This window comes from Phocoena sinus, chromosome 6 (assembly GCF_008692025.1).
Source record: "Phocoena sinus isolate mPhoSin1 chromosome 6, mPhoSin1.pri, whole genome shotgun sequence".
Classification (NCBI taxonomy): domain Eukaryota; kingdom Metazoa; phylum Chordata; class Mammalia; order Artiodactyla; family Phocoenidae; genus Phocoena; species Phocoena sinus.
This window is the reverse complement of record NC_045768.1, coordinates 33,559,019-33,580,104: the sequence shown is the minus strand read 5'-3', so window position 1 is coordinate 33,580,104 and position 21,086 is coordinate 33,559,019. Positions and strand designations below refer to the sequence as shown.

Below are 21,086 nucleotides of genomic sequence, written 5' to 3'. Positions count from 1 at the left end.
AGTCCAAACATGGAGGCATGTGGGGCCTTCACCATTCCTTCCCCCAACCCATTCTCCCCTTCTCACCCTACACACCAAACTGTCCAGCCCTAACTACTTACAATTTCCTGAAGGTTCTACATACCTTCCAACTCTACTCCTTTGCTCACATAGCCCTGGCATTACCCAAGCCTGGCAGATGGGCCTTGGGGAGAAACCGCAGCCAGAATTACCGGAATAGCTCTGGGGACCCACACGTGACAAGATGCGCCGCCTTGTTAGCCAAGCTTAGCCAAGGCTGAAACAAAGTCCCCTGGGACACCTTGGTAGGAGCAGGTATGGAGGGACAGTGCTGGGCTCTGAGACTTGGGATCTGGGAAGATCATTAAGACTTAAATGCAGAATCCCACAGCGAAACCTCTGGGGGACTGTGAGGAGCTCTGCTTGAGACACGGGTTGCTTGGACCAGATACCTACCTCCTTGCTCCTGTGGTGAGTGTTGGGCAGGATGGATGGGGGATACTGGCCCAGGCCCACGGCCTCCTTCTCTCCACAAGGGGAGGTACAAACCTGGGTTCACACCTATACCTGCCAACGCTTGGTGAAGCCTTGGCAAAGTGACTTAATCCTTCCTGAGTGAGTCTGTTCTTCCAAATGGAGACGGACCATGCTGGGCGACTGAATGTCATCACCTGCACACAGTAGGCGCCCCATAAATGGCAGTAGATGATGTCATAATTACATTTTCCTACCCAGCGGTCCCGGTGCAACAGCTGCTTCATGGGGATCACCTCGTGCTCTGGGAACCTGGCCCAGGGACTGTGCAGGAGGCCCCAGGAAGTGTCCCTGGTGAGGGCTTTGAGGTAGATGGCCAGGACCGCCCCCAGAGGCCTCCAGGATCTCCTTCTGGGCCCTCACTCACCCCTGTGCTCTGGGGTCCACGCAGCCTGGGTGGAGATATATCTTATGTCACAGCCCTGGTGAGCAGTGAGTGTGGCACTCACCCAGGCCCTGCATGAGCCCTGGGGCTAGCACCATAGATCCCAGCCAAGCATCCCATCCTCTCTGAGCAGGGTCGAGGGCAGCACCTTTAAGAGTTGGGGTGTGTGAGATGGGTGGGTGCTTGGCTCTGAAGACCTGCTGTGGAGTGTTACAGAGGATGCGTCCGCCATCTCCTCCCTGTTCTAGAGTGGAGGGTGGAGTGTAGTGGGCCATCTCTCCAAAGGCAGAGCTCTGAGCCAGACCAAGGCATTTAGCTTGCCTTTTCCTCAGAAAGCTCAGCCACTGAAGCCACCCCTGGAAAAGAAACCCTGGATGTGCCTGCAAATGTATACACGCTGCCACCAGGATGGCAGAAGGACTGAAAACCGCAGGCCCTGATGGAAGGTGTTTCTCACCAAGGTGGGGTCTTCCCACTCTGCAGGGATGGGTGGGCAGAGCACCTGCTAGTTGCCTGCACTTCCACCTGGGGGCATGCACATGAAGGAACAAGTGTTGCTTGAACCTCAGAGTCTGTCCCATGGAATCTCGGCCTCAGAAGCCTGAAGGTCTGCAGGGCCAATTCTTGACCTTGACCTGGAGTTTTTCCCATTGACTATCTGCACTGGACCAGGGCTTCAAGGAAAAGTCTATTGCCAGTACTACCCCCTACCCCTCATCCAGCCCCATCTGTTAAATGAACAGGCAGCCAAATGGCTTCATCCATTTCAGTGGTCCTCACACTTCAGTCCCTCCTGTACCCTCTTAGAGGCAATTTCACTGTGTACACGCACCACTTTTGTGTTTGCTAGCTTAGTATTTTCCTCTAAACAGACTCATTTTTTAAATGAAGATTTCATTCTAAACGAGAACATCAATGAAGTTCAGTTTTGATGGGCTAGTAATTTTCCCCCCGGTATATAATAACATAAATACACAATTATTAAAACTGTACAAAAATCATATCACATATGCATACCACCCTGGGAAATAATGGAGCCCTCCCCTCAGCGCCAAAAAGGCTGCACGAATAGCTACCTCGGAGAGGGCAAGATGAATATGGAGCAGTCCCTGCTGGCTGGCCCACACGTCTCTCACAGAGCAGGAGGTAAAAGCGTTAAGAAGGCGAGGACGTTTCTCGCTTGGGGGCCAACAGCCAATCACCTAAAAGCATCAGCAAGTTTTTCAAATAGAAGCTGGGGCACAGGGTGGGGCACTAGGACCATCAGGATTAGAATCTGATCTGTCAGGAGTCCCCTCCTGCTTCCTAATGATAGAAGATCTGCAGGTATGTGGGTGGCCCAGGTGATCCTGCAGCCTAGAGGAAAGCCAAGGACAGAGGTCAGAGGTGGCTCAGTGTGCCTGGCCCTTTTCTCTGACAAAGTGGGCCTAGGAGCACAGTGGCCTCAGTTGAAGGCTTCCCATTCCTCCAATACAGGGATTCTCAAACCCAAGAGGGTCCGATTCAGGGGGCCTGGAGTGGAGCCCTCAAATTTGCTGTGGACAAGTTCCCAGGTGTTGATATTGCTGCTGGTCCAGGACCATCCTGCAAGAACTGCTTTAGAGGATGGGATTACCCGATCCTGGTAAGAGAGGATTCTGAAGTGACGACAACTCAGAATGAACATCACAGAGAGCAAAAAACATAACTCAGACACAAACTACAGTGTGCTCATTCCCAATGCCCAACACTGACGCCACCCAGAAGAACCACATGGCAGGACCCAGGTCACTGCTGGTTCCAGTGGCCAGCCCAGAACTTTCCACTGAGATCTCTAGAAGAATCCTCCAACAACAAACAATGTCACATCCAAAACAAGACTCAGTTAATAGATGACAGAATGACCTGAGCTGAGTTCTGTGGGAATGTGACTTCCCAACTTTGCCAGTGCCTCCCTTCTTCCCCATGGCCCCAGCGACTCATGACAGGGACTGAGACCTCTCTGCACCCCTCTCACCCCCATCTTACCATCCTAGCTGCAGTCAGACTATGGGCCACAGAAAGGAAATCACTGTATTCACCCCTAAGAATCTGGCCTAATGGATAGAGACTGATTTACTGAAATCCTTAGTGAACCCAGACACGCCAGGCAGCATGCAGGGTGAGGGGACAGAAAGGCTCTTGTCCACTGGGGCCTTCCAGTCCAGTGGCAGCAGGTGACCGATGAGGAAGCAGATGGGGTATTTCTCTGCCCTGTGCAAGGAGCTGGTACAGAGTGAAGCCCGAGGCGAGAGAAGCACAGAGGCGGCACACCTGTCCCAGCCTGGGGAGGAATGCAGAACCAGGTGTGGGGGGAGGACTCCTCACAGAGAGGAGCCAGCGCGGAGAAGAGGCTGGACCAAAGGGGGAAGTGCCTGAGATGAGACAGAGAAGGAGGCCTCAGGGGATGTGAAGGGTCTCTGCGGCCACCCCAAGGAGCTCATCTCTGCTGCTGACGATTCTACTAAGTTTGACTCCTTGATTAGGAGCAAGCACAGGGTCCCCTGCCCTCATCTTTGGGCATGTCCCCCAAGCTGTGTAAGTGGCAACTTGAGAGGAGGTGACCAGAAACCCCTTTGGTGGGGCAGATGGCAACCTGGCAAGCAGAGAAGGCTTCAAAGAGCTGCAGAGGGCCGAAGGGGCAGGTGCTTTGCAGAGGAAACTCTGCAGATGGTGCCCTTTTGGTCTTGTATAGATCAAAGGCTTCGGTGGGTCCTAACTCTTGAGGGAGACTCTGGTGTGGAAGTTCAGCCCCAGAAGTGCCCTCAGAGATCACTGAGGACCAGTGACTGTGACTGGGCAGGGAGTCTCTGAGCTGGCTTGGAAGGAGGGGAGGAAAGGGGAGCCGTGCTCGTGGCAGGCACCACACCCCGCCACACAGCCGGGCTCCTGAATGGCAGCCAGCCATGGGTTAAGGAACCAGACTCTAGATGACAATAAAAACAACAGCCACCCCTTGCATGGTGCTTATTATGAGTCAGGCACTCCTCTTAGCACTTTAACTTTCTGAACATATGTAATCCTCACAACCACCCTTAGAGTTAACCATTATTATCCCCATTTTTAAGAGGAAGAAACTGAGGTACAAAGCTCAGTAATTCTCATGGTCACACCTCTGGCAGTGGCAGGATCGGGGTCAATGACCAGATCTCCCTAAACCCTCACCACAGATTCCTTGAGCTAGGAGAGATCTTAGAGGTCAACTGACCCAACTCCCTTATCTTACAGAAGGGGAAATTTAGGCCTAGAGAGACTGAGTGATGTGTCCAACAGTACTTAGCTGGTTAGTCGCATCATGGAATCAGGAACGCAAAGAATAACTCAGTGAAGATGGCTTAGTAGAGCACAGAACCTGGAGCTGGGAGAAGAGGCTCAAACAGCCCTCTTGCTGTCTCTGCTGGTCCTGCCAGGCACCCCTACTCACTGTCTTCATCTCCACCTCATCCTTGCCTCCATCCTGTGCCTGCACTGCCCATGTGGATGCCACAGCACCCTGGCCTCTCACTCCCCCCTGTCCCCTCCAACTTCAGGATTGCTTTCATTTGACATTCCTTCCAGTGCACCAGTCCAGAACAGAAGTGCTTGATGCTGCTGATCGACCAGTTTCATAAAAGGAATCCAGTTTCCTTTGCACTCACTAAAAGCTGTTAGCCCCTGGCGAGTTTCCAGGGCCTGCACTCCAGCGATGCAGCCCAGACATCAGAAGAGGGATGCCAAAGCCCTTGGGCACAGAGAGGAGTCAGCTGGGCTGAGAGATTTAAATTGAGAGGGGTTCTTGCCAGCAATACCACCAAGCAACATCCTGTCCTTAGAAAAGAGGTTTCCCACTGAGATGCCCTGAAACCCAGCTGAGGGCTCTAACATAGCTGTGCAGGGGAAGAGATGTGGTACCAAACTGCCAACACCTGACCCCAGTGAGGACAGAGTAATGGAGAAAACACTGACCAATAGTCTGCCAGGCTTCCAGCCTGGGCTGGGCTCTTTACCAGCAAGTGTCCTGGGGCAAGAAGGAACCCACCCTCCATGACCTCAGTTTCCTCATCTGTAAAATGGGAACCATAACCCCTCCCTCCAGGGCAACCAGCTGTGAGAGTGTTAGGAAATCTATAAAGCACTCAACCAAATTGGGGCCGATCATTTATCCTCTTTACACCAAAGATTTGGGGTTTTTCAAACCTCCAAGGCTACACACAGGTAGTTCCCATGTGACTGCAGGAAGTTATAGATGGAAAGAAGGAGCAATGGGAGGTCTGGACCAGGCATCCAGACTCCAGGATTCAGTCCTAACTTCTCTGCCAACAATCTTTCATGGCTTCGGAGGTGCTTTGAAACCCTGAACTTTGTTGCTTCTCCTCTCTGGGCCTCAGTCTCCCCTTCTATACAGTGAGGAGGTTGGGGGAGCTGTCTCTAAGGGCCCCTCAGACTCTGTCAGACAAAGACTCCCCTGGCAAAAAAGCAGGTCCCTCCAAATCTCAGCAGAGTCTCATGTTAATGGGACCACAGGACTGGCCCTCCCCACCCTCCCCGTTGAACTGTTTCACACTCATTACAGAACATTTGTGGCTGCTGTATAAAGGGCAGACTTCCAGCAAAAGCCTCTCCAGTGTTTGGCAGTGAGTCACTCCCACTGGAGGTGAAGTTCCCCTTGTGCCTCTCCCTAGGGACTGGGAAACAGAGGTGGGAAGATCAGGACCACCTTGTCAGGGAAAAGCTGGCCTTGTCTGGATGACCGCAGATGGTGGGGCCAAACACGTCTGCTTTTCAAGCGCCTCTGAAAACATCCCTCTCTGTGCATAAACTTTATAGTTTACAAAGCTCTTTAAAATTCATGACTCATCTGATTTTGGCAACAACTCTGCAGGAATAGGCATGGGAAGGGTTATTGTCCCCATTTTATAGGGGAGGAAACCACAGCTCAGAGAAGTAAGGTGACTTCTCCAAGGTAGCACAGCCAAAGCATGGAGTGGCCTCTCCTTCCCAAAGGAGAAACGGGGCAGAGCTTCAGAAAGGTAAGTGCAGAGCTGGAGTGGAAACCAGGTCTGTGATTCCCTGCCCTGCTCTGCTCTCCTCGCCCATCCCCCGCCCCACACTGGCAGAAGGGGCGTGTCCTCCCTGACTCCTCTCACTGAGGTCTGCCTGGACACCCGCCTCATACATTTCCCCCCAAATCACTTGTGTTTTTTCTCTTGGGCTGCTAAGCACACCTGGAATGTCTTACCTTGTTGGGAGGCTCCATGTATCAAGAGCACACATAGGAGAAGATAGGAAAGTAGGAACTATAAAGAGACTAGGAAGAAAAACAAGAAACCACTCTGCACTCAGGTGAGTGGAGAAAACTTCTTAAAGATTTGCTAATAGTAATATGTGGAAATGGGAATTTTCAAATGTCGTTGGAGGGATTAGAAATTGGAACAGCCTTTCTGGAGGTCAGTATGTCTCAACATTTTAAAGGACCCAATAATTCCACTTCTAGAAATCTATTATAAAGATGCACACCTAGGTGGGAAGGTGTTGGCTGTGATATCAAAAAGCTGTAAACATTCAATAAATTACCATCTATCCATGGGACACAACACCATGGCCCATTAATAAGAACGAAGTCAATCAAGATCTCTAAGATCTGTTGTAAAGTGAAAAATGCAAACTATCTAGTATGAGGACATTTGGGTTTAAATATATTGAAAAAGGTCTGGGCAGATGAACACTACACGGAAAGCAGGACTTCACTTGGAAGAGAAAGTAGATTTAGAGGGATTGGGTAAAGCAGCACTTTTCTTTTTTTACTATATATAATTTGGCTTTTTTGTTGCTGTTATTGTTGCAACAATAAACCCCAGAACACCAAGTATTGATGTATACGTGTAAGTCATTAAAACAAACAAAACAAAACCAGAAAAACCACCCAATCCACAGTGACTTTGGAAACTTCATTCCAAGCCAGCTCCTCCCCAAACCCTCCTCACAGGAGAAAGGCTCTTGGCGGCACCTCGTGATTTTAGATGGCCACTATAGGTCAGCAGCAAGGACAACACACTACAGGGGCAGTGAGGGAACAGACCACGCGACTTAGCCAAAAGGCACAACGGAAAAGAAGGTTCTACTCCTGAGCTGTGCAGGTTGGAGACCTTCACCTGTCCCGCACACAATCGAATTCCTCAACAGCTTAAAGGCCCCGTGTCAGAGCCCATCCCTGATTGAGCCGTCTTGCCCCTTGCCCAGAGGTAGGTGAGTTCGTGCCTCTCGGCAGAGCGTACCTCGGAGAAGCGCTGCACGTCCTGGGTCAGTGTGCCCACTCGCTTCCACTGGTAGTGCTTCAGCAACTTCAGGATGGCTGGATTCACTGCGTTATCTGATGGGACCGTCCGAAAGAAGTAGGGGTATTTTTTCTTATCTGCTAGAACAGGCGTGGTGGCAGCAAAAGAGAGCTGAAAACACAAAAGAGACAGCACTTTTACTGGGGGGACCTCAGAGCTGTGGGCCCAGGATCTTTCCTAAGGGAACAGAGGTCTTTAGTTCTCACTCGAGGTACAAACACAAGGGCAAAATATTTTTAAACCTCCTTAGTGCAAAAGTAACAAGTTATAATTGAAGGGAAGGTTTTTAAAAATGCAAAATAAGGAGAAAGAACCATCATTAATGGTGTAGTCTAGCTCCTTCTGATCCTTTTTCCATGCACAGCAATGTTTTAAAAAAAGATTCTTGAGATCATTCTACATACACATTTGAACTGTTTATTCCCTCACTTAACATTATCCTACAAGCATTTAACCGTCCTGTTAAAACTTCTTGTAAACATTTTAACATGTAAACTTTTTAATAGCAGCATAATATTCTAGCATATGAACATAGCATAATTTACTGAATCATGTTTAATTTGGGGGCATTTAGACTGTTTCTAATTTGTCATTATTGTCATATTATTCTGCAAGCGTCTTTGTGCTTGGCACTTTTCCCCTATATTTCAGGCTATTTCTGTAGGATAGAGTCTAGGATGTGAAATTTCCCAGATAAAGGATGTGAGCTTTTAAAGACTTGGTATTTATTTCCAAAAAGGATTGCATCAATTTACACACCCACTAGATAGTTATAATTAGAGGGCCAATCTCACCACACTCTTATCAATGGACGGAAATAAAACATCTTTCTATCTAATTTATTAATGATTTATCACTGAAAAACTGGAATCATAATGAATTCATTGGTTATACATAAGGTTGAACATTTTTCCACGTGGCCGATAACTAGCTGTATGTCCTATTTTAGAAATTGCTTTTTTATGTCTCGTTTATTTTTTGAGTGGTATTCTAATGCTTTTCCTATTGAATTTAATGAAGACTATTATATGTACAGCATTCAAACTCAGGCTATTACAGTTGCTGCAAATATCCCAGTTTGTTTGCTTTTACATTTTGTGTGTGTATATTTTAATTTACACTCAGTAGTCAAATCTATCCATCTTTCCCTTTATTAGTCCTTCTTTTTTTAAGTGCCAGTGAGTTGCTAAATTGGATTTTAATTATCTGTCCTACAGGGCACAGCTTAAATGTCACCTCTTCTATAACATTTCCTCTGATCTCTGCTTTCTCTTTCCCTCAGCCTCATCCACAGAAGGCGGTTATCAAATTTTTTGATCTTTGCAGTGTGATGGTAGAAGAATAGTATCTTCTTGTAGTTCTGGTTTGCATTTACCTTATTATGAGTGAGGTTGAGTATCTCCCTTATGTTTAAGAGCAATTTGCAGTTTTTTTCTGGAAAGTGTTCACATCCTTTGCTTGTTCTCCAATTGTACTCTTTTTCTTATTGATTAGTAGCAATCACTTATTGATTAGTGATCTTTTATAGTAAGGAGATTAACCCTTTGTGATATAAGTTGCTAATTCTCCCCCAGTTTGTACTTTTTCTTTTGCTGTTTCTCATGGTGTCTTTTGCCATATAGAAGTATTTTTTTTTAATGTGGCTGAATTTATTAATTTTTTTTCTTTCTGTCTTTGGGTTTTATGCCATATTTAGAAAGGCCTTTCCCACTCTGAGATTATAAAAGAATTCCTCCATGGTTCCTTCTAGTCTGTCTATCATCCTCCCCTGTCTGTCCTCACGGGTTTGTCGCCTGGTGTGAGAGGACGGAGGAGACCCAGTACCCGCATGTGATGAGCGCCTTCCAGCACAGGTTCAAGAACAGGCTAACTTGGTTGGCCGTTAGGCTTTATAAGATCCTGTGATCCCTGACAAATTGATTTGTTTTTCATGTGTCTAGCAAGTATTTAATAAACTCTTGTATAGTAATTTTTTTGTTGTTGGGTACTGATAGCTCCAGAATTTTGTGACCACTGTTGTGGTTATGTCTGTACATCACTAGTTAATGCTACTTTATCTAACCTTATTCAGTATGCTTCATTCACCAAACTTTGTGCTCAATATACATAAATACAATTTTATTTTATTTTTGGCCGCACTGCACGGCTTGTGGGATCTTAGTTCCCTGACCAGGGATTGAACCCGTGGCCTCAGTAGTGAAAGCTCGGAGTCCTTACCACTGGACCGCCGGGGAGGTCCCAATACTATTTTTAAAAAATAGTATTTCCTTCCTTCTCTTGTTTCATTTAAATCTCTGATCCAGAGAGGGTACGGCTGAGCAAGATCCCTCTTTGCTGCCACCGGCCTTCCTTCCCCACCCTTGCTGTCTCAGCAGCTCTAGATCCAGTACATCTCAGAGTCCAACTTTAACATCCAGGGAAGTAACATCCTGGCACCCTCAGGCCCCAGCTGAAGTTGCTTTATTGCTCCTCCTGTCACCTGAGGAAGCACTTCTTTTCCTCCCAAGACTTTAGCAGAGCAGGGCAGTGGAGATCTTGTCCCTTTCCCTGATCTGTCTCAGACGGTAGATGGCCACTACCTAGGATCCCTGGATCTCCTGCATCCACTCAGCAGTCTCAGCAGGTCCTGTCTGTTGGAGCTGAACATACAACAACGCATCAGCTGTCACCTAGAGCTAGAGTGCACCTACAGGAACCAATTTCTAAGATCCCCACAGAGATAGGACATCATCCCAAGACTGGTAAAGGTCAAGGATAGATCAACTGTTAAAAAAACATTCTGGGTAGAATAAGGCCCAATGAGAGAGGAAAATCCCAGCTGGACATATTGAGGACACTCCAGAGCTGTCCAGCAAGGGAAGGCCTGCTGTTGGAAGTAGCGAGATCCCTGTGTCTGGAGGTGCGCAAACGGAGGCTATGGCCTAGCAAGAATGCAGAGGGGCTGCAAAGTGTCTGAAAACTCCTTAAAAACTGTATGGAAAAGCTTGTGTGGGCATGTATGTGCATACAGACACACATTTTTCTGAAAAGAGGATCCATGGCTTCCATCAGATTCACAAAGAGAATCCTAAACAAGGTCAGCACCCCTGCCTGAAGGTGATACTTAGGTCGCATAGCGAGTGTAAGAAATAGAAGCTTTTTACAGTCTGCTCAAACCTAGCGTCTTATTCTTCTCTCAAGATTAAAATAACACTTCCAGCTTCCTATGGTCTGTGTAAGAAGGAGCTATTAGAAAAATCAGGCAGCAACTATTTCAGGACCTGGGATTGGTATATGTGCAATTGCATCCCCCAAAATGCTTATCTGATACAATTTGGAAAATTATGGTTTTCTGATGTGATTTCTGAATCACACTCTGGTTGATACTTTGCTGTTATTGTCCCATTAGTTCCAGGTCCACAATTAATTGTTGCTTGAACAACCTCATATGTTTGCCCTATAGGTAATTAGAGTGGTTACTGTTCAGTGAATAAATGGCCCATTGTGTTTACAATGGGCTTGGAGTACAATATACGCCCCGGGTCTAAATCATGTTGGGTGCAAAATATTAACTGGCACTGACACTTTCTGCACCATTTGAGATAATGCACACTTTGATTAGATTGCTTTGCATCACTGTTCCTTTAGCTTTAGCCTCCTAAACCTTTCTTCCACTGGGTAGAGACTGCAGGTGCCAGGTAGCACTGCTGAACTTCAGAACTGGAGAAAACTAAGAAATCATCTAGCTCTGGAGTTCTCTACTCTGGCTACATGTTGGAATCACATGGGGATATTTTTAAAACTATTGATGACTTGGTCCCACTCCAAACCAAGTGAATCAGAATCTCTGGGCATAGAGCCCAGGCATCAGTATAATTTAAAAACTTCCCAAGGTGATTACAATGCCCAGTGAAGGTTGAGAACCACTGATACAGCTCAACAGCCCTAGTTTTGAATATGCAGACCAAGGCCCAGAAATGGAAAGCTATTGAGATACCCACCAAAGTCAATAAGAGGTAAAAGCGGAATTCGAATCCAGGCCTAAAGGACTCTAAGACCAGTGCTCTCTCTCCCTCTGATGGCTGTCCCCTGCATCCTATGAGCTTGCCAGGCCTTCCTCCCCCAGCACAGTCACCCAGCATCTGCAACAACAGCCCTGTTAGCGCCCTAACTCGAAGACCCAATCTTTCTGGGCTCTCCTGCCTTATTTCACACAACCAAGTTCATTTCTAAACAGACTGTGATTGAGGCTTCAAGTTAATCCCTAACCAAGGATTATTTATTTTAGAGAGTACTTTTTATTTTACAATTTTGTTATCATTTCTAGTTTTATTGCATTGTTTTGAGAATTTGGTGTGTACAGTGTCTGCTTTTGGAATTTATTGAGGGTTTTTTTTGGTGGCCTATTATACAATCAATTTTTGTGAAAGTCCCATGTTGGCCAGAAAAACAGATGCAGTGTCTAGTTGTAAGCTATAAAATTCTTTATCAGACTTCTGATGTATAAAAGATATAATCCAGCTAACCAATTACATTATTAACACGGTTTATATTTTTGCTTACTTGACCTATCAAAGACTGAGACGTATGTTAAGTTTTTCTCTATTGTCTCTGAAAATTTCTCCATGTTATTCAAATTTTTTGCTTTATATGCCTTGATTTTATGTTGTTTTGAGGATAAGTGTTCATTACATCTTTATTTTTCAGCAATGTATACACTTCCCTAGTGCAAACAGCAGGTACTTAATAGATAATCATTGAATGAACTGAGAATTAAAATATTTATCAAGGTAAAATAACCCTGTTTGTCATTTTATTGCTGTTTGTTTCAAATAATATCTTGCTCAATATTAATACTGAATTAGCATCTCGCTTGATATATTTTTTTAATTTTTTAATTTTTAATTTTTTACATCATTATTGGAGTATAACTGCTTTACAATGGTGTGTAAGTTTCTGCTTTATAACAAAGTGAATCAGTTATATATATACATATGTTCCCATATCTCTTCCCTCTTGCGTCTCCCTCCCTCCCACCCTCCCTATCCTACCCCTCCAGGCGGTCACAAAGCACTGAGCTGATCTCCCTGTGCTACGCGGCTGCTTCCCACTAGCTATCTACCTTACGTTTGGTAGTGTATATGATATTAATATTGAAACCTTTATTTTTTGCTTGCATTTGCCTGCCATAGCTCTGATTCTCCTTTTATTTGTATTCCATTACAATTGTTTTTAAGTATATTTCTTGAAATGAGTACATGAATGGATTTTAAAATATACGCTTATTGCTGCAATAAATACTTGGTCTTGCTTTCATCATCTTGTTGGCAGTCTTATTTTTTTTTTAATGTTTCTTTTTGTTCCTTTTGGTATTCAGACTTCTCCATTCTGAATATATTAATCTTGCTTCTTGTCTTAACCTGCTAGAACATCTTTTCATATTGTGAAGGATAAAGGGTTGAAAATTTGCTTAGGATGACCCTCTGTTGCTTTGACACATGGTAGAATTCATCTGGATATAAAATTCTTGGGCTACCATTTTTTCCCTTTGAAACTACAAAGTGATGCAGCGGAGAAATGCAGGGATATTTTGATTCTTGTTTATTTGTAGGTATCTGATTTTCTCTGGATGCCTGAAGGATTTCTTTTCTTTATTCTTAGAATTCAAAAAATTTGCCTAAATAGATGGGGGTGTGGCACTCTTGATTTTATCTGGAACACAGGGAGTCCTTCAATCTATACCCTCAAGTCTTTTAACTAAAAAAAAAAATATGTATATATATATATATATATATATATATATATATACACACACACACATACATATACGTGTGCATTTATATATAAAATATAATAGTAGGTATTTATTATATTTATATTACATTAATATTCATATATATTCTTGCCTCTCCACTGGAATACCTGATTATCTATGTGTTGTCTTTCATTTCCCAAATCCATATCTGTCATATTTTTTCCATGATTTCATCTCTCAGTCCTTGTCCTCTGCATTCTGGAAGACCATCTTATTTTATTCTATCTCTTCTATTACAGGGTATGTGCATATTCAGTTTCATTAATTTCTGGTAAAATGGCCGTATCATCCACAGTCATAGCGGCAGAGCACCAGGGTTCTCATTTCTTCACGTATTGACCAATATTTGGTATTATCTGACTTTCTACATTTTTGTTCAACTTTCAGGGATAAGGCAACACTTCATTATTAATTGATTTTGCAGCCCTCTGACTGTGATGTGGTTGACTAGCTGCACAGACACGTTAGCCATTTAAGTTCTTTGTTTGGTGGGTTTGCTGATTTGCTTTTCAACAGTCTCAGTCTTAGTGTTACTGTCCTTGACATACTTTTATTGTTATTGACTTCTTCCATTTCCCAGTAATTTTTTATGATCATAACCCTTTTTGTCCCATCCTCTTATCTCATGTTTCATGGAGACCATGTCTTTTCTGCATATGATTTGAGGATGCCAAAAGTCTTTGTAAAGTTTCTTTCTTTATCCTAGAACAGCTCATCTTCAGAGCTGGACTCTTCCTCTACTTCTGGGTATTGTGCACCTTTTATTATTTTTGTGGTACTTTTGCAAAGGCTGAATGTTAGGTGTTTTCAGAGTACTCATCCTCAAAAGCAAGGCAGGTATTTTCAGAGGTGGCCTATCAAAAGACAATACTATGGATTGCCCTTGGCCCTGTTTTCTGTCTGTTTACATTATAATTGAGTTTTTTTTTTCCTCAGAAAACTGGAGAAGAAATATTCAAGCACAGATTTTGGTGTCTAGTATGCTCCCACCTTACACAGTTCTGTATTAATGAGCAGCTAATTTTCTGATACTGTGGATCAGCACAATACATTAAATTCCTGTCATGCATTGCTGCCAGGGATTTTCTTTTCTATAGATTTTCTTTTCTATAAAGCTTTACTTGAGAGGTTTCTTGTGCCCTCCTGTCCACTCCTATCTAGCTTTTTCTAGGAATTTATAGCTCTGTTTGAATTTAGAAAAAAGCATCTTGGTTGCCTCAAAGAACAGCAACTGTGACTAGAGGCATAGCTGTCCAATTTTCTGATGGGTAGAAGCCCTAACAGACTGTGGAAGGGAGAGGGAAAAGTATGTCTATTATTTTTCAGGGCAGCTGTAATTTTATGAGGCAAGGTTCCAAGTGCCAAGAGGCAAAATTTGGTAGGATTTTCTCAATACTGTCCCATCTACCTTATAATCGTGAAGCTTCCAAACATCTAGGCTGTCAGTGAGTCTTAGAGTCCCTTAGTTCTTTGAAGTAGGATTTACTATCCATTTTACAACTAAAGAAACTGTGGCCCAGAAAGGTGACATAAGCCATGGAAGGTCAGTACAGGAAATATGGAATTGGGTCTTTTGACTTCATATTTAGTTCTCTTTCTTCAACCAGCTCTGACCCATCAGTCCCAGGTGAGACGGGGCAACGATCCAGGCCTTGGTCTTTCTACCGAGACATGCTAGCACAGGGAAGAGACAGCTTATTTCAAGGCTTCCAGAGTCTCTCAAACACAGCAACTGTCCATGGTGGGCATGGTTGGTCCTGGGAGATTCTGGGGGGACACACCTTTAACCAGCAAAGTGGGATGGGAAGACAGCCATCAGCGTCTCTCTCTGAGCTCTGGCTTGCCATGGAATATTCTGTGAAAGTTTAGGGTCTGCCTATTGAACTGTGCGTCTCCTTCACATTAAGGGCCCACAGGCAGAGAGAAAAGAAGAGTGAAGACAACTACAATGGCACTTCAGGGAGCTGGGAAACCGGGCTTACCCCTGTCTCTATGGCTTTGAGAACAAGGCAGAGTATTTCCCCTCTGTGGGTGTCTGTTTTTCTCATCTCTAAAAACGATGGGTTGAAGCAAAGATTTCAAAGGTTCTTTGCAACCACACAACTCTATACTTCTCTCCCCAGCAACTGAGGAAAATGATTAAGGAGTTTGTTAGTTTTGTGGGGGTGTGTGTTTCATTTGATCTGACGTTGTATTTCAATTCTCTGCAGATTCAAGTCTAGATGAAAAATGTGAATACACCTCCCAATTTCAGGATCTTTATTAAATTCTCAGCCACTGATGAATTCTTCTCTAAATGCAATTCCTTCTTTACCTGGTTTGGGGTCTCAGAGTTTAACTTTTCTGCAGAAATAAACCATTTTTCAGGTGGAAAGTATAACCAAGCGCGCCCCTAGTTGCTAAATCCTAGGTGAGAAGTGCGGGCCAGATGCCGGGGGGAGAAGATGATTGAGGCTTGCTCTTTTCTCCATTCGGTTTAATCTTCTTCCACGGGTTTGCTGACTGTTTCTGTAATTAAATGAGGGAGGTATTTGTCATCTAGGGTTCCTTTCAGCCAAGATGAATGGAACGCAACTTTCTCAGGAAGCTTCTGACAAAACCCTGTTTGTGGCCAGTGCCAGGTCATATACAAAGGCACCGGGCTGTGTGCGTTGGGAACTGGGCTCCACTTCAGATCTGCGCCAGGTCACCGCTGCACCCAAGCCCTGGCAAAAAACTGTTTGGACACAAAGTGCCTCAACACAGACGCCCGTGAGATTAACGTGATGTGGGGTGGCCGCAAAACATTTCCCGAGATAAGGAGGGAAAATGGAAGTCTGGCATTTGGGCGAGTTCTTGGGGCCCCACTCCAACCAAGGCCTGCTGGGCAGCGTGCGTAGGCTTGCTCTGAGGTTTGAAACCTCTTCTGGAACCTCCTGGGGACAATCGCCTCTCCTTCCTGCTGATGAATTTTAGTTTTAATCACTCAGAGATGCACAGCAGTTCCATTTTTACCACCCACGTCCATCGCCGGATCCTTACTGGGGACTTGGAACAATTCGTGAGGGAGGTTGGGAAGGCATAATTGTCTTTGTTCCTCGTGGAGAAACCGAGGCTCAGAAAGGCACAGTGCTGTGCCTAAGGCCCCCATGGCCAGCAAGGGGAAAAGTGGGATTTGAACTCAGATATTTTGACTCCTTCAAGGTATTGCCTAGCGAGCACCTGCCGTGGGGCAAGCATTGTGTGGAGGGCTTGGTGTGAAGGGTTCACTTTGCATTGAATGTGCAAAACCACCTTATGAGGTAGACACTATTTTGATCTGCATTTTTCAGATGAGGAGACTGAGGCTCAGAGAGGTTCAGAGAGGTTAAGTCACTTGCATGTGGTCACACAGCAAGAGATTGGCAGAGCAGGGAGACTAACATCACAGGCTTTACTCATTCCACAGACTGCTATGCTTCTTCTCTGTGACTAACAATTTCCAAAACTCGTTTACTGCTTTAGTCTAACTTTGATCTTCACAAAAACCCATGATACAGATAGAGCAGACTTTATTGCCCTCATTTTATAGACGAGGAAACTGAAGCTCAGAGAGATAAGTGACTTGCTTAGAGTCCCATGTCAGCAAATGGCAAGGTTAGGGCTCAAACTTGGGACTTTTGTTCTTGAAATGTGGTTCATCTCTCCAATGACAAGGCTGCTTCTTAGGGAGGCACCCAGGTACAAGATGAGAAAGCAACTTGGGCCATTTAAAAGAAGAGAGAAGAAAAAAAAGATTTGCTTAAAAGGAAAAACAATACTGAATCCGTGGCTTATTATGTTTCGATTGCCTAAGATGTTCCAATTCAGTTACATGAAACAAAACTCGTATGTGTATTTGATTTTTTACTGAAGATAAAATTCTTCATATTTTTCTTTTTTAAACTTTTATTAGGAAATATAAACTACAATACAAGTGTGTAAAATATATATGTTCAGTTCAAAGAGTAATAATAAAATCAATACCCAACTGTCCATCACCGGTTTAAGAGAAATAGCTTTTATTTATGTGTAAATATTAAATTGCAAAGTAACTTAATTTTTTGCTCTCTAAGGTACAATTTTTTCCACGTGGCATTCTGTGATTTTTATTTCCTCTTCACTCCCCTCTACAACATTTCTATCATTGTTTTATGTAAAGAAGGTTGTAAAATAAATATTACTTCCTCAAATCCTTCTTTTCCCCTTTATAAGTAAAAAATAGGAGTAAAATAGAGAAAGAGCAAAACTATAAGCCGGTGCTGAGAAAGTGGTATGGTCCATAGGGGTCAGAATTTGGAGTTTCAGCTTGGACAGGCTGAGTCTGAATGCCAGCTCCACCACTCACTATGCAACTTCAGGAACATTACTTCACCTTTTGGGATCTGTCCCCTCTATAAACCAAGGTGACAAGCCACCACCGCCCCCCGCAATCTTAGCGCTATTCTGAGGATCAGAATAACACAGGCGCCCAACTAATGACTGTTAATGTTAGATCACAGCTTCTAGACTTAGAAGTTATGAGAATTGGACGGTATTTCTTACAATTATGAAAAGCTTTTTAACTTACAAAGCCCTTTCCTTCAATAACACCTCAACCCTGTGGAGGGCAGAGTGGAGAAGAGTTTACCCATTTTACAGATGAGAGACCTCAGAGAATGGAAGGGTTTGCTCACAGTGATGTGGCTACTACCAGGCTGAGAAATAATTCTAAATTGGGCCTTCTAAATACTAACCTGGCAATTCTAAAATGTCTTGTTAATTAAATATAATAATGATTATATTGCTTGTTTAATTATGTACAATTAGAACATATGTCTTTAATTTTCTCTTAAACTTCTGATAAGACGCTTCATTCATTTCTCCCTTATAGCTGTGTAGGTGACAAATACAGGAAATTAACGAGTCACATTAGAAGACTCTTTGGTTTCCTCAGCTCCTTTGCACTTTGCTTTCAGCTGATGTCTTCAGGGGTAAGAAGCACTCTCATGTGATCACAGCTGTGAAGCCAACTGCTTTTTAATTACCACACTGCAAAAACCATGTCTCCTCATGTCAATTTAGCACCTCTAATTAGTCAATAGGTTGACATCACATCTATGGAGGGGAAAGGTGTGCTGGGGCCCAGCGTGATGCTTGCAGTGGGAGAGGATGCAGCATTTCCATCTGCTGGATTCTCCCTTCTCTTCAGGGCCAGCTCCTATTCATCTGTCCAGGCCTGCTCACAGCCACCTCCTCCATGTAGCCTTCCCTGCCATCCCTCAGTTCTTCCAGCACTGTTCCCTGCCCTTGCTGTGGAGTGCTGAGAAGTAATTGATAGCCAGGCCCATTTCACTGACTGGTCTGTGGGCATTTTGTGGGCTGTCTCCAATCCTCTCTGTAGCCATGGGAGAAGAGAGAGAAGAGGAGGGGCAAGGGAGGCAGTGGGGGCACAAAATGCCTCCATACTTGCCTTCCAGACAAGAGCTCACCATGGTTTTCATATGGAATGAGGCTGAGGAGGAAGGCAAGTACTGGTTTGTGTGGCTGAGAAAGACAGGGTTTTAGCTGGGCCTGTCACCTTGGAGCATCTAAAGGGAGTCCGGGCAAAGCTCTGAGTAGCAGTACTCTACCCAGGAGTCACTCAACCAGGGCAGGCCAAGACTCCTGAGGGGGGCTGTGAGCCACCTGCCCACTGACACACAGAGAGAGAGCACACAGAAAGCTCAGGAGGGTGGAGGTCGCCAGGCATCTCACAGCCCGGACAACTGGGCTCCCACGTGCCGCGGAGCGGCTGGGCCCGTGAGCCATGGCCGCTGAGCCTGCGCGTCCAGAGCCTGTGCTCCGCAGCAGGAGAGGCCGCAACAGTGAGGGGCCCGCGTACCGAAAAATAAGCACGTGGGATCTTCCCAGACCGGGCACGAACCCGTGTCCCCTGCATCAGCAGGTGGACTCTCAACCACTGCGCCACCAGGGAAGCCCCTAAATATTTAATAATAAGGTATTCAAGAATGAATCAAAACCTTGCAAAGCACTGAGTTCCCCATCACTGAAGGTATTCAAGGAGATGCTCAAGGGCTGTCCACCAGGGTCACAAAAGGTATTCCAAAACCGGAAAGGAGTTTGTATTTGTCAGTGTTGTGTGTTATGTGCACTGCTGGTGGCATACCCAGTGAATTCAGGTGAGCCCCAGTCTAATATTTTATATCTTAATAGGTATGTTTTCTCTTTATTTACTCTTACACTTCTTAGTAAATGATGCTGATTTTCCATTCATGGTATTTAAATAAAAGGATGAGTTGATTTAAAGGAAAATACTAAATAAATTAATAATACAAGTGTTATACAGATCTGGTAAAATCAAGAAAGTGATATGCAAATGATGTCTGGGAAACATGGGACTGCAGGTGCGTTAAGGAGTCTTAAAGAATATATGACCCTCAGAAATAAAAATCTACTCAAATTTCCATCACTTTCCACTAAATTAAACCATAATATAAATTTAAATGATGTAGAATGAGCTAGACTCTTAGCTAGGCAAGGGAGAACAGGCACTATCAGAAGTACCAAAAAGAGGGTGGATCTCTCAAATGAAAGAAATTAATTACATAGAAAAAAAAGAGAAATAACTGTAGAAGTAGAAATGGCCTAAGAGGTTTGCCATATTTAGAAATATTGGGGCCATAATTGTACTAAAAACTTATTCTTTATTTATCTGAAATTCAAATTTAACTAGGCATCCTGTATTCTATCTGGTAACCCTAAGTAACCATCCAAGCCGGAGGTGGTAAATAGGCTTGAGTCTATGTTATATCAACAACAGCCTGACAGTGGCTGCCAAGAGAAGTGGGTTAAGTCAGTGAAGAGAGTGTGGTGATCAACTATGTTATGTCTGCAATTAGCACAGGAGGGGGAAAGTAATGGCACCAACGCATTCATTTATCTGCCACCCTGGGCTTGTCCAACTCCTCATTTTACACAATGAGGACCAGGGACGACAAGGGACTTGCCCAGGCTCACAGCACAAGTCCACAGCTGGGCTGAGCTAAACTCATTTGCTGCTCCATGCTGCCTACTTGGAAACAAAACAGAATGCTACCAACGCCATGATTATGTAATTTCAGACTACCCTCAGCAAGCATGACGACCCATGTCATCGGGCAGAATGCACGCGGCCAGTCAATCCCTCTACCTGATCCAACTTATCATCATGACTACATTTGAATGCCTTAGAGTAACATAAAAGATGTGAAACAAAATCCATTTACACCAAGAGAGTTCTGTTGAAGGAGAGATCACTGCAACAGAAAGCACTCAAGGGTCTGAACTGCCGTGCTCTTCATGTAATATCTTGAGGGTGCTCAGTAGTACAATTTTACATTTGACTCTTGCTTTATTACAAGGCAGATATTTTACCTACCATTCATTGAATTGGATGGAATGAACTAAATTTGTGATTTCTTCTTTATCTTTCTGTTCTTCCCTTCTCTTTCTGGGCCTGAGGTTCCTTACTGCTAAAATAAGGAGACTGCACCAGGTGGATTTTTATTTCAGCTCTAAAATTTCATGATTTTGTAATTCTATGTATAATTTACAAACCAAGGCAAATTCTCTCTTTAGGCGAGAAAATGAAAATCGCTGGATTAGAGACAACATTGCCAGAAGGGTTTTAAACCAGCCTCTCTCACAAAGAGAATTATTTAGTCTAATTGTTTTATGTCTCCATTTAGATATCAGCCTTTTACTTTCTGTTCTTCTTAATCAAGTTCATTCATTAGTATTCTCTTTCCTTCAGTAAAGCTGTATTTTCTAGAAAAATTATAGATGCATTTTCCCTTTGACCCAGAAATCCCACTTCTAGGAATTCACCCCCAACTTACACTGGCACAAATATGACATATGGCCAAGGTTATTCCAACAGATTGGAAACAACCCAAATGTCTATTGATAGCGGACTGGCTGTACAAATTATAGTATATCCACACAAAGAAGTGCTATGCAGTTGTAAAAAGAATAAAGAATGTCTTTACATAGCGATAGAACAGTAAGCTCCAGGAAAATAAAG

At 44.2% G+C, this 21,086-nt stretch overlaps 1 protein-coding gene across 1 annotated transcript in view; it reads right to left on the bottom strand.

The window, feature by feature from the left end:
• Window positions 1-21,086, bottom strand: part of GABBR2 (gamma-aminobutyric acid type B receptor subunit 2) — a 369,057-nt gene that overhangs the window by 219,486 nt on the left and 128,485 nt on the right. The window contains exon 3 of the mRNA XM_032634226.1: window positions 7,192-7,362. Coding sequence (XP_032490117.1) covers window positions 7,192-7,362 — 171 coding nt within the window. The remainder of the gene's footprint in view (window positions 1-7,191; window positions 7,363-21,086) is intronic.